The 13,739-nt window shown below is 47.5% G+C and overlaps 1 protein-coding gene across 1 annotated transcript; it reads right to left on the bottom strand.

The window, feature by feature from the left end:
- Positions 1–5,695: 5,695 nt before the first annotated feature.
- Positions 5,696–10,922, bottom strand: Psmb5 (proteasome 20S subunit beta 5). The gene is made up of 3 exons (XM_034499215.2): positions 10,682–10,922; positions 9,533–9,839; positions 5,696–6,060 (listed from the first exon to the last, which is right to left on the bottom strand). The coding sequence occupies exons 1-3, from the start codon at positions 10,877–10,879 to the stop codon at positions 5,771–5,773; spliced, it is 795 nt and encodes a 264-aa protein (XP_034355106.1). The 5' UTR covers positions 10,880–10,922; the 3' UTR covers positions 5,696–5,770.
- Positions 10,923–13,739: the final 2,817 nt, after the last annotated feature.

The following is a 13,739-nucleotide window of genomic DNA, read 5'->3' as shown; positions in this document are numbered from 1 at the left end:
AGCGTCTCTATCCATCTTTCCCTGCTGCATCCAGGTCTCCATTACTTTCTCTGGTGTGTCCCTCAGTCTTTGTAGCTTCCTTTCTCACATTTATTGCCTCCGTGGCACCAGCTTTCTGGGTACCTCATAAGCAGTGCTGGTTTATAAGTGATGGTTTATTGATTGTTATTATAGCTTACTCAGTAAAGAACTTGCTGCTTAAACAAGGGGACCTGAGTTCCATCTTCAGCATCCCCACACAAACCCACCCCACCCCAGCTTTGTGGAGGTGGAGGCACACAGATCCCAGGGTTGCTGGCCAGCCACAGGGACCTAATCTCTGAGATACTAGTGAAGGAGGGCCAGTCTCAAAAACAAACAAACAAAAAAAAAAACAAAGGCAAAAAACAAAAAACACTATAACGTGGCCAGCTTCTGATGGATAGACAGCAGCTGATGTTGACAAAACATTCTGTGAACTAAAGAAAACTTTTTTCCTTTGCTCATGGCCTTGCTCATGCTAAGTGAACATACATTCTTCCACTGAGCCATATTGTCCCAGGGCACAAAGTGGATTTTTTTTTTCAACTGGGGGAGAGGGGTAGTGTGGAGGGATGGCTCAGCAGGTAAAGGACCTGCCTGTAAGTAAGCCTGATGATCCAGGTTCTATTCTCAGGACCCAGATACTGAAGGACTGAACCAACTCCCCCAGCTGTCCTCTGACCAAGTTGTCCTCTGATCTCCAAATGTGCACGATGGTTCTGGAACCCACACACAGCGCCTGCAGGCCTGCAAGTTGCCCTCCCTCTGACCTGAACACATACATACACACTAAATAAATAGATACTCTTTTATTCTTATTTATTTATCGTGTGTATGCTAGAGTTAGTATAGAGGTAAAATTATTTTTATTGGGGGGTGGGGCAGTACAAGGGCATCAGATCCCCCAGAACTCCAGGTGTGCATGTCTGTAAGCTATCACCTAGGGAACAAACCTAGATCCTGTGTAAGAACAAGTGCTCTTAACTATCGGGCCTTCTTTCTGTCCCCGAACCCATGGTATCTTATTTCTTTTAAATAAACCAGGCCAGCAATTCATACCAAGTGACAGCTTACCCTGAACTATGAAGTGTTAAGTACTGAGTTATGTTAGACACCTAACTCAAAGGCAAAGGCTTCTGGGAGAAATGAGTTAAATCAACCCGAGAAATTGACACAAGTAGAATTTCTTCTGCCTGACCCATTAACAAATGCAAAGCAGATATTTGAGGATTTTTTTTTTTTTTTTTTTTTTTAAAGCTTCAGTTGGGCATAGCCCCTGGAAACCGGAGCTTGGCTTTGAGGCCAGGCCTGGTGGAGCCCTGAGGGGTGAGGACAGTCAGCAGGCTAGGGGAAAGGAGGGGCAGCCTGGGTCAGAGAGGAGGCAGCAGCTGCTCCTGGGGTCAGTTCTGGTTGCTGTGTCTGCGATTTCTTCTTGCCCACTGTAATTAAAGCTTTCCCAATATGATTCTGGCTTCCTGAGGAAAGTAGAATTTATTAAAACAAGCAAGAAATAAACACAAAACAGTGGCGGTGCTTGGTTGCAAGAGAGGTATATTTTAAAACATAGAGCTCTTGTGTCCCAAGGCCAGTGCTTGCTTGTCACTTTTATTTTTGTATTATGCCCTGGCAGGAGGGGATCTTCCAAGAACAGAACAAAATAAGAGGAAAAAGAAAAGACCCCAAAAGTGCCCACTAAGATAGATTCCAACTGGCCCCAGTCCTCTTGTTACTCTGGGCAAGAGGGGAGCACTGCCCCACTCAGTCTTACTCATTATCCTACCTCTTCTGCTGCTGAGTTTTTGGTTTTAAGATTCATTATGTATACAGCACTCTGCCTGCATGTATGCCTGCAGGTCTGAAGAGGGCACCAGATCTCATTATAGATGGTTGTGAGCCACCATGTGGTGGCTGGGATTTGAACTCAGGACCCCTGGAAGAGCAGACAGTGCTCTTAATCTCTGAGTCATCTCTCCAGCCCCTGTTTTTTGTTTGTTTGTGTTTTTTTCTGTTCTCGTACCCAGGCTGGCCTCATAACTTGCTAGAGAGACAAGAATGACCTTGAACTCCTAATCCTACCATTACCTCAGTTACCTGTTTGGTTTTTCCAGACAAGGTTTTCTCTGTATAGTCCTGGCTGTCCTGGAACTAGCTCTATAGATCAGGCTGGCCTGAAGCTCACAGAGCTACCAGTCTCTGCCCTCACAGTGATGAGACTAAAGGCCTGTGTCACCACCTCGGGTGGATTACAGGGGTGTACAGTGGTTCCAGGCTTCATCTCACCTCTTAATTTTTTCCAATATGCCACATGGATTCTGTAGGGAAGAATAAATCAGTTGTTTCATTTACCCTCAAAGGATGTGACCTTCCTTTCCCCAAATGGCTTTGACAGTTTTCTCATTTGCTAGCTGAGGAGGATATTGAAGAGACACAGACCTTCTGGTCTTGCCTAAGAGGGAACACTCAGTAACTATTATGCTTCAGTCTCTGATGTGCTTAACTGTTCTCTTCCCTCCTCCCTCTCTTCCCTCCTCCTCCTCCATGCCCCACCTACCTCTTCCATCTCTTCACATTCTGCTCCCCCTGCAGCACTTTGTACCCCCACAGCCCTCCCTTGCCAGATACAGAGATGACATAAGGCATCCAGCCTTTACCCTCACAGACGTTCTCTGCTTGCAAGAGAACTCTGAGGCCTCTAGGAGTGCTTGCTTTCTTTTTCATCCCTATGCTAACCCAGAGGAGTCAGATTTTGGTGATACTGAGCTGTATGTGGAGGGAGGGAAAATGTCAGCCATCCCTTCAAGAGCCTTGTCTCTTGGAAACGGGAACTGCCACAAGAAATCAATCTTTCAGCTATTTAAAGCAATTTCTTTTCCATCATCCTTTGTCAAGACCACTGTAATAGGAATGACTGGAGAGAGTCCCTGAACGAGTACATGGTCCTCAGTAGCTGCATCATCGCCACCTGGCATCCATCATCTCCATGATAGCTTGCTGCTGCAAAGCCATTCCCAGCCAGCGAGAATTTACAAATACACAGGGCAGCTACTGATGGCCTACAAAGTAGCAGTTTTTATTTTTTTGATTTATGTTATGTGTTCAACTGTTTTGCCTATATATATGCTATGTGCAGGTGTGTGCCTGGCGCTGGCAGGTGTCAGGAGTTGTGTCCCCTGTAACTGGTATTGCAGATGCTTGTGAACCACCATATGGGTGCTGAGGATTGAACCCAGGTCCTCAGCAAGAGCAAGCAGTGCTCTCCACTACTGAGCCGTCTCTCCAGCTCAGAAACTAACGACTAAAAAAATATTCATTTTAATTTTTTTTGTTTCGTTTCGTGTTGTTTTCAAAACAGGGTTGTTCTATGTAGCCCTGGTTGTCCCGGGACTCACTCTGTAGACCAGGCTAGCCTCAAACTCGCAGAGATCCACCTGTCTCAGCCTCCCAAATGCTTCAATAAAATGGGTGAATGACCATACCTGGCTAATATTTTTTGTGTATGTTCTATGTGCATGTAAGTTTAGATATGCTCAGGGCCAGAGGCACTGTACTCACTGGAATGGAGTAAGCTGGAAGCTGCCTGCTGTGGGTGCTGGGAACTGACCTGGGGTCCTCAGAAGGAACTGCAAGTCCTCTTAACCCAAGCCCTACGTCTAGCCTCACGGACACTAGCAACCTTTCCTTACCTTTACCCTAATTTCTTTCCAGAAAACCTACCACACATTGAACCCTAATGCGTGGCTTTTGTACCACAGACCCAGGTTAAAGGGATAGAGGTGTACGCCAGGAAATTACAGGTCTGCAGGATTCACATCTTCTCCCCCACAGGACGCTGTGCACATGAGGTGTTTAAACAGACCACTACCAAGGCAGTGTGCGGAGGAACTGGGGGGAAGACGCCCATCCCACTTTATGTTTACACAGAGGCCAGGGAGTTTTATGCTCTTTGGAGTAATGAACTGGAATCTGTCTTCAGTACTTTCCATCTTCAAGGGATATAGTTTTCAAAAAGTGTTCTTCGGAATCTCAGGGAATGTTACAGAGGCTGTAAGAGCACAATGGTGGAACTCTACTTCAGAATCTTACCTGGTTTCTTTCAGGTAGAGATTTCTCCTTAAAAGTGAATCTGTCTATCTACCTCTGCAACCCTGTATTTTTCAAAACAGGGTTTCTCTCTGTGTAGCCCTGGCTGTCCTAGAACTCACTCTTTAGACCAGGCTGGCCACAAACACAGAGATCCCCCTGCCTCTGTCTCCTGAGTGCTGGGATTAAAGGCCTGTGCCACCATCACCTAGCCAAATTGATTTATTTTTAAACATTCTAAATTTATTTTTAAGACTGGATCTCAGGGCTGGAGGGATGGCTCAGCTTTTAAAAGCATTAAAAAAATTCAGCCTGACTTCCAATTTATTATTGGGGTTTGAACCTAGGGCTTCCTAAGTGCTGGACACACACTCTACCATTTGAGCTACATCCCAGCCAAAATACTGTAATACTTAAACTGCAGAGTCTGTCGGGTCCATTCTAATGGTTCCCTGGCTCCAGAGCTGTACAACAGCATGAATCTCCTGAGGCAAAAGAGTCATTTGTTTTCCAAACTCTGTCCTCCAGGCTCACTAATCCACAATTTCCCTGTACTTGACAAATGCAATTAACATGCCTCGATCTGTTCTCATGGACAACCTCATCCATCAGAACACAAACTGCACAGTGCTGAGAAGGGAGCTGCAGTACAGGGGAGATGGACCCACCTGACTTCTACACGACTCACTTGCAGTCTATGGTGCATCCTCCTGACGACCCCACCTCCTTACAGACCATGGGGCTGGGTGTGTGAAGTCAACAATGTGCGCTCGCTCAGCACATCCACACATTCTAGTAGTGTTTGTACTGCTTCCTGCCCAGGAGGCCAGAAGCCCAGGCTTCCTGCACCCCCCAGTGGCAGGCACATCCATACCCTGAGAGGGCAGAAGCACCACTAAGGCCTCCACTTTCTCAGGGCTCAGGCCTTCCCATCTCACTCAGAACTCCAGACCTGGCCCATGTGATGGCACATACCTTGAATCACGGGGCTCAGGAGGCAGAGGCAGGTGGATCTCTTTGAGTTCGAGGCTAGCCTGTTCTACAGAGTGAGTTCTAGGATAGCCAGGGCACACATCTCAAATGAAGAAAGAAAAGAAAAATCCCAGATTTATCCTGTTTATCATTCCACACTGAAGAGTCTCTTCCTACCCCAAACACAAGAGCCCTCCCCTTGCAGCCCCGCCCACAATATCCTTGTGCCCCCCTGCAGCCCTGCCCACAACATCTTTGTGCATCTTTCCACCCCATCAACTTTTCATCTTTTCAAACTGAAGCAGGATGTCTCCCCCTCCTCCCCGCCTCTGTCTCCTGCTTTGCTATTAGTTTCAGGACTGGGGACATCAATGTATTCACCAGACTTTGTCCTCACACGGCTATCTCCTGTAATTAGAGTGCTTCTCTCCCACTGTCCTGGCTTGACTGTAAAGTGCTTGAAGGAGGAACAGTGTGGTCAAGAGGCTGAGAAATAGTACTATTTTAGCACCCAAGAGAGCAGTACAAACAGCTAATGCAACAGGAGCTAATCAACCAGTAACATGCACACCCATGCTTCAGAGCTTTACAAAAGGTACTGAAATGACAGTGGACTCCACTATGGAAGGAGGTACTATTATTTATTATAACCAGGGAGAGCCACCCTCCAGATGCAGACAGCCACATCCACCTTCCCTCAGGGGATGGACACTCTACTGTACTCGTCATGTAAATCAGCCACATTGTCACTGGAGACTCGGATCCAGCCATCCTCCCGCACGTGGTAGAGGTTGACTGCTCCTCCGGAGTAGGCATCTCTGTAGGTGGCTTGGTAGATGGCTCGGCGGGCCAGATCATAGGCTTCCTCCACTTGTAGGTCATAGGAGTAGCCTCGATCCATAACGCCATAAGCATACACAGAGCCTGACCCCACCGAGAAGGCGGTCCCAGAGATCCTGTTCCCTTCGCTGTCTACATAGTAGAGGCCTGAAGGGCAAGAGGTGAGCAGGGAAACAAGAAAAAAGACGTCATTTTGTTGTTATTTTCTTCTTCACCTGCCAAGATGTTTTTGATTTTCCTTAACAGAGATGTAGATCTATAACAGAATCCCTCACACATACCACCCCTGTGCCACCTCCACACCCCTCACACATACCACCCCTGTGCCACCTCCACACCCCTCACACATACCACCCCCTGCCCCACCTCCACACCCCTCACACATACCACCCCTGTGCCACCTCCACACCCCTCACACATACCACCCCCTGTCCCACCTCCACACATACCACCCCCTGCCCCACCTCCACACCCCTCACACATACCACCCCTGCCCCACCTCCACACCCCTCACACATACCACCCCTGCCCCACCTCCACACCCCTCACACATACCACCCCTGCCCCACCTCCACACCCCTCACACATACCACCCCTGTCCCACCTCCACACCCCTCACACATACCACCCCCTGTGCCACCTCCACACCCCTCACACATACCACCTCCTGCCCCACCTCCACACCCCTCACACATACCACCCCTGTGCCACCTCCACACCCCTCACACATACCACCCCTGCCCCACCTCCACACCCCTCACACATACCACCCCCTGTGCCACCTCCACACCCCTCACACATACCACCCCCTGCCCCACCTCCACACCCCTCACACATACCACCCCCTGCCCCACCTCCACACCCCTCACACATACCACCCCTGTGCCACCTCCACACCCCTCACACATACCACCCCCTGCCCCACCTCCACACCCCTCACACATACCACCCCTGTCCCACCTCCACACCCCTCATACATACCACCCCCTGTGCCACCTCCACACCCCTCACACATACCACCCCTGTCCCACCTCCACACCCCTCATACATACCACCCCCTGTGCCACCTCCACACCCCTCACACATACCACCCCTGTCCCACCTCTACACCCCTCATACATACCACCCCCTGTGCCACCTCCACACCCCTCACACATACCACCCCTGTCCCACCTCCACACCCCTCATACATACCACCCCTGTGCCACCTCCACACCCCTCATACATACCACCCCTGTCCCACCTCCACACTCCTCATACATACCACCCCCTGTGCCACCTCCACACCCCTCACACATACCACCCCCTGTGCCACCTCCACACCCCTTACACATACCACCCCTGTCCCACCTCCACACCCCTCATACATACCACCCCCTGTGCCACCTCCACACCCCTTACACATACCACCCCTGTCCCACCTCCACACCCCTTACACATACCACCCCTGTCCCACCTCCACACCCCTCATACATACCACCCCCTGTGCCACCTCCACACCCCTCATACATACCACCCCCTGTGCCACCTCCACACCCCTCACACATAACACCCCTGTCCCACCTCCACACCCCTCACACATACTACCCCCTGTCCCACCTCCACAAAAATATGATCTCAGCACACTCGGGAAGGTGAAGGCAGGAGGATCAGGAGTTAAAGGCTAGGCTTAACTACATATTAAGTTTGAGGTCAGCCTAGGCAAAAAACAAAACAGGCGCTAGAAAGACTCCTCAGCAGTTGCAAGCACTTGTTGCTCTTGTCTAGGACCCAGGTTCAGTTCCTAATATACAAAGGTTGGCTCACAGTTGTCTCTAACTCCAGTTTCTGGGGATGCAATGCTCTCTTCTGTCCCCTGTGGGCACTGGGCATGCAAGAGGTATACATACACACATGCAAACACTTACATATGCATACAGAAACTCACAAAGAAATAAAATAAATTTTCAAAAAATTGGAGACAGAGTCAAATTTACTCTTGAGATTTCCAGATTCCAGAACACCATACCACCCATCTCTCCTCACAGTATGTAAACCATCCCTCCTGTTCACACCACCCATCCCTCCTGTTCTCTTGGCAACTCCAAAAGGCAAGTATGCTGGACAATTCAAGCATAAGTCTTCAGGAATGGTGGGGGATAACACTTAAAATATAACCCTAGGCTACAAGAGCTGTCTTCTTTTAGGTCAAAAAGGAAATGAAATAGAAATGGCAACTCTATAGCTGAGCCTTGTCATCCAACACAGTGGCTAGCAACTGCATGAAACTGACTTCCACACTTGAAATGGTACTACTGCCAAATACTGAGACATAATTTGGGCATTTTATATAAAATTAACTATAAAGCAACTCCACTAGTTTTATTTACTTCTGAGATACAATGTCTCTGTGTGCTCCAAACTGTCCTGTTGCTATATAGCTTAGGCTGGCCTTGAACTCTTGACCCTCCTGCTTCAACCTCCCTAGTGCTCTAGGATCACAGTTGTCTATCACTTGGCTTTTTTTTTTTTTTTTTTTTAAGTGAGGGCCAGTGAGGTGAGTCAGCATATAATTGTTGCTCACCACCAGGCCTGCTGTCCTGAGCCTGACCCACAGAACAAGAGAACCAACTCCCCAAGTGACCCTCTGAACTGCATGTATGCTCAGGGATGTGTGCTTGTTCACACACACACACACACACACACACACACTCTAAACAAACAAACAAACAAACAAACAGATAATGTAATTAAAATCTGAAAAAAGGGTGGATGAGGAGTTGGCCACAAAGGTACAGAGAAGGACTGGCTGCTCTTGCCAAAGACCTGGGTTTGGTTCTGAGTACCCACATGTAGTCCACAACCATCTGTAACTATATTCTAGGGGATCCAATGTCTGGCCTCTTCAGACACCATGAATACACTGTGGTGCACAGACATATATGCAGACAAATCACCCATGCATATAAAAGAAAACAGTTCTTAAAGTTTAAAAGATATATATTCATGAGAATTTCTTTCTTTTTCTATTTTTTTTTTTTTTCCGTTTTGTTTTGAGACAGGGTTTCTCTGTGTAGCTATGGCTGTCCTTGAACCTCTCTCTGGCCTCGAACTCAGAGAGATCTAAATGCCTCTGCCTCCTGAGTGCTGGGATTAATGACATGGACAACCACTGCCTGGCTACTCATGAGAAGTTTTAAAATTATATACGCAGCTCAAAATTTGTCCTGTTAGAAGATGCTAGCTAGTTTATTTACTGGTCAATTTAATTCTCAAGTTCAAAAGTTTTCTAGTTCTCATTATCGCATGGAAAAGAAGAACTGTTGTGCCAGACATTGTACTAATTGCTTTATACACCCTGCACTTAACCATTGTGATGGTTCACTAAGCAAATCACAGATGAAGAAATAGGCTAAGATCAACTGACTATGCAGTCAATGACACAGCAAGTCTAACTGCATGCCCTTCCCTATTTATTCAGTACAATGCCTTCCTTAGAAAGGGAAGGAAGAGCTAAGAACCTAATAACACATCTATCCTGAGCACCTATTAAAAGCCCTTAATTCATCTATCCATTTAAACCACCCCACCACCACTGTAGCGTCAACCCCAAGGATCTCAGGACTGCAACACAACTCACCAGGGCCTCTCTTATCCCAGCCACAGATCATGGTGCCCATGGACAGCCCCATGCCTTTGTACTGATACACCATGTTTGCAAGCAGTTTGGAGGCTGCCGCAACAGAGATGCGTTCCTTATTGCGAAGCTCATAGATTCGACATTGCCGAGCCAACAACCGCTCCCAGAAGCTGCAATCCGCTGCACCCCCAGCCATGGTGCCCAGAAGGTAAGGGTTGATCTCTATCACTTTCTTCACCGTCTGGGAAGCAATGTAAGCGCCTGCTGTGGCCCGGGAATCCGCTGCAACAATGACTCCATGACGAAACTAATTAAGGTCAGAGAAAACACAAAAGAAGCCATGTAAAACCACAAATCCTCCCAATACTTATTTTTGTATAAATACAGAAAGATAACCTGACTTGTGCTGCATGTTTTTGGATTTTGTAGTTGACTTCATATATTAAATGTAATTTGGGCTTAACAACAATCCCTGATTTATGAATAACCATTTTACTCATTTTACATATGAAGTAGCAAGTTTAATGAGATAAAGACACTCCTAAGGGGACTGGAGAGATAGTTCAGTGGTTAAGAGCACTGGCTGCTCTTCAGAGGTTCGGTTCCCAGTGCTCACAAAGTGTAACTCCTGTTCCAAGGAAACCGACTCCCTCTTTTGGCCTCTGCGAGCACTACACACGTGGTGAGTATACATAAAGGCAAAACACAAAAATAAGAATAAATCTTTAAAGACTAGCCTAAGATCCAGAGCTAGTTATTGTAGAGCTGGATCAGGGACCCTAACTGTTCTGCTTGGCACCAATTTCAGTAGTCCCTGGACTTCATCAAGCTCCCAGGAGGGGACGCCAAGTTTATGCAAGCTTTGGTGAACGGCGACAATACCTTTCTTTCACTCCGCCTCTGTCCGCTGTTACCGTGACTTCCCTGTTCCCAGGTAGGGCTTCTGAACAGGGGCAATCTGGGGTCGCCTAGGAGCCAACCCACGCACGCCGTCTGTCTCCTCTTCCCTCACTGCCCCTACCTCCGCCCACCTCCCCTTTCTCAAAGTTATGAGACAGTGAAACCACCACGGGTCGGGAGGAGAGGACCGAACCTCCGCCCGACTCGGTTCCGGCTGGGATGCCGGAGAAGCGCGAGCTGTCTGAGCACCTTGAAGGCCAGGGTGGTGGTTCCGTGAAGCATTTCGATTCGTGGCTCCTCTGGGACACCCCAGCTCGGCGCAGCTAGGCTCAGCCCATCACCAGGACTCCCCGGACCCAAGTCCAGCAGATCTGCACGACCTCCGAGTCCAAAGAACCCGTGCTGATTCACCGGCATCGGCCGCTGCAACACGCTGGCCAGCGCCATGTTTAGCAAGGGCAACAGGAACTGCCTCCGAGAACACCGCCAAAGAACGGACTGGCAACGCCGCGACGTCACAGCTTCACGTCCAGTTAAGTCTATGCGGAAGAGGCGCCATTTTTACTCCGGGCAACCACGCCTCCAAATACCAGCGCCAGACTGTTTTCACGTAGGAAGGGCGAAGTAGAACGCTAAATGGTTAAGATTGCCCATTTTTATTTCGGCATCGAAGCAGTACGGATAAGATTAACTTCAAATTTCTAGAAAGTGGTCGGAACGTTCTCGTCGAGTGAGGGAAGCGAGTTCAGCCATCTTTGAGAAGGGCGTGACTTTTTGAGACTCTAAGCTGGACTCGGGTGTGTTTGGTCACCGCCCAGGCCCAGGTTCAGGTTACAAGCTGCTTCTTTATTTCTCAAAACCCCGTTAAGGAGACTGAAGTTGCCATTTTCTTTAAGGCCATCCATCCTAATCCTGGTTAAAATTATTGTTTTCAGGCCATTTCCCCATGGTATTAATTCAGCCGCAATAGTTCGTTGTAAACAACAAAAACCCCACCGCCTCATTTTTGATAGCGTTTATATACCATAGCTTGGGTTTTGTTGTGGCATTTTTGTTTCTGTAATTTTTTTTTTAAGATGGTCATACTCTACAATCCAGATTGTTCTTAAATTCACTAGGTAGGTAGGCCAGGCTACCCTCTAACAGGCCAGGTTTTCCTGCCTTGTTTCAGACTAATGAGACGGCAGGCCTGAGCCACACACCAGGCTCACTGCCCCTTAAAGGTATTTGTTTTATTGTTTCTTTTTAAGATAGGTAGTGTAGGTAGGTAGGTAGATAGATAGATTGATTGATTGATTTTATGCTCTCTGCATGTCCTGCATGCCAGAGAAGGACATCGGAAATTATACATGGTTGTAAGCTATGGTTGCTGGGAATTGAACTCAGAATCTTTGGAAGAACAGCTAGTGCTCTTAACCACGGAGCCATCTCTCGCACCCCCTTGGTTTTTGTTTGTTTGTTTGTTTGTTTGTTTTTTGAGACATAGTCTCAATATATAGCTATGGCTTAAGCTAGAATTTGCTTTGTAGACCAGGCTGGCCTCAAACTGGGATCCTCATGCCTCCTCTGGCTCCAGAGCACAGGGATTAAAGGTGCTTCACCTTTGTAGAGATAATCTCTTATGCACTGGGTAAAAGCATTCACTTGGCAACCAAAAGTCTATGGCCAGTGAGCTGAAGCAGGATTAGAAAGTGGATATCCAGGAGAGAGAGAGGATTCTGGAAAACAGTCAGGCACTGGAGATGAGAGATCTGCCCTGAACTCTGAACTCTGGAGGAGATGGTCGCATGAACCTGAGGAGAGGTAACCAACCACATGGCTGGACTCAGACTACTCTAAAAGGATAATTGAATTATGAGTCAGGGAACAAGCCAAAGCTATTGGCCTAGGCAGTTATTCAGAAATATTGTCTTGAAGTTGTTATTTCTAGGTGGGAAAGCATAGGGCTACATACCACACCTGCTGATAGTAACCAATTTTTAAGATTCTCTTCTACCTTCTAGTGAGAACTTTAGGTAATAAATCACCTAACAGGCAAATAAATAAATAAATAAATAAGAAAAAGCAAAGATTTGTTTGATTGAAAAAGTAGATTCTCAGTTCAGTACCTGATTTTTGTTTTTTTGTTTGTTCGTTTTAAGACAGGGTTTTGCTGTGTAGCCCTGGCTGTCTTGGAACTCTCTCTGTAGACCAGTCTGGCCTCCAAGTAAGATCTTCCTGCCTCTGCCTCCCAAGAGCTGGGATTAAAGGCCTAGTACCACCACCCCTGGTTTAGCACCTGCATATTTAAGTCAGTAGTACTTGACATCTGAGAGCCTTCAGGAGAGGTTCCATAAAGATATATGAAGAGACTCTAGCTGTAGCCTATGAGGATTCGGCACTTCACTGGGAGTGGGCTGTCTTTGATGGCCGTTTCTTCCTCCACCCACCATCACCTCCTCTCAACGCTTTTAGGGCAGCCGACAAGTCAGGAAATAGACATACACATGCAACGTTGCTTCCTGCTTTGTGGGTTTATGAAGTTTGTGTCTAGCCTTGCTTGTTGGATTCACCTCTCCGTTTCTAAATTCTAAGTTCTTTGGGTGCCTGGCTCAGGGCTTAGTCCCTCTTCTCCTACAGCAGGTTTTGCATGTGTAGTATTTTTCATGCGGAAATCTGGCAACCTTTTCCAAGTGTAACCATCAGAGGTAGGAAATTTTTATCTTTGTCTCTCACTTTGATGGTGTGGAAAATGCAAGGCAGGACTTGGGAGACGGCACAGTGAGTAAGAATGCCTGATCTGGCTTCATTTTGGATCACCACAGTTTGGAGCTCTGTGAGTTCAAGGCCGGCCTTGTCTACTTAGCAAATTCAAGGCCAGTTAGGACTACAAAATGAAACCCAGTCTCAAAAACTAAAACATTAGGGCTACAAAGTAAAACCCAGTCTCCAAAACAAACAATCTTCAATTACATTCTCTCTCTCTCTCTCTCTCTCTCTCTCTCTCTCTCTCTCTCTCTCTTCCCCCTTACTCCCCCCCCCCCCCCCCGTGTGTGTGTGTGTTTATACACCAAAATTATGGGGTTGGAGGGCAGAAGACAATTTGTAGGAAACATTTCTGGCCATCTACCATGTGGGGCCTGAGGATCAAACGTGGTGTCTCTTCAGGCATGGTGTCAGGAGCCCCCACCTACTAAGTCATCTTGGCAGTCCTTCAGTTTCTTATCCTTCCATCCTGAAATGCTCTCCTAAGCTAGTTTTCTGGTCCCAAAAGTTGTCACTGTCTAATTCACCAGCTGGACAATCAGACTGGTTTTCCTACAAAGAA

This window comes from Arvicanthis niloticus, chromosome 3 (genome assembly GCF_011762505.2).
Source record: "Arvicanthis niloticus isolate mArvNil1 chromosome 3, mArvNil1.pat.X, whole genome shotgun sequence".
NCBI classification, from domain to species: Eukaryota; Metazoa; Chordata; class Mammalia; order Rodentia; family Muridae; genus Arvicanthis; species Arvicanthis niloticus.
Note: the sequence above shows the minus strand (reverse complement) of the source record. Positions and strands in the feature narration are given on the sequence as shown.

What these genes read in the sequence shown, in the direction of transcription:
- Psmb5 (XM_034499215.2), bottom strand. Translation starts at nt 10,879, where the DNA reads ATGGCGCTGGCCAGCGTGTTGCAGCGGCCGATGCCGGTGAATCAGCAC. An exon ending in CCACCACCCTGGCCTTCAAG is followed by an intron (nt 9,840 to 10,681) that starts GTGCTCAGACAG and finishes GACCTTAATTAG; the next exon opens with TTTCGTCATGGAGTCATTGT. An exon ending in CTGGGATAAGAGAGGCCCTG is followed by an intron (nt 6,061 to 9,532) that starts GTGAGTTGTGTT and finishes CTTGCCCTTCAG; the next exon opens with GCCTCTACTATGTAGACAGC.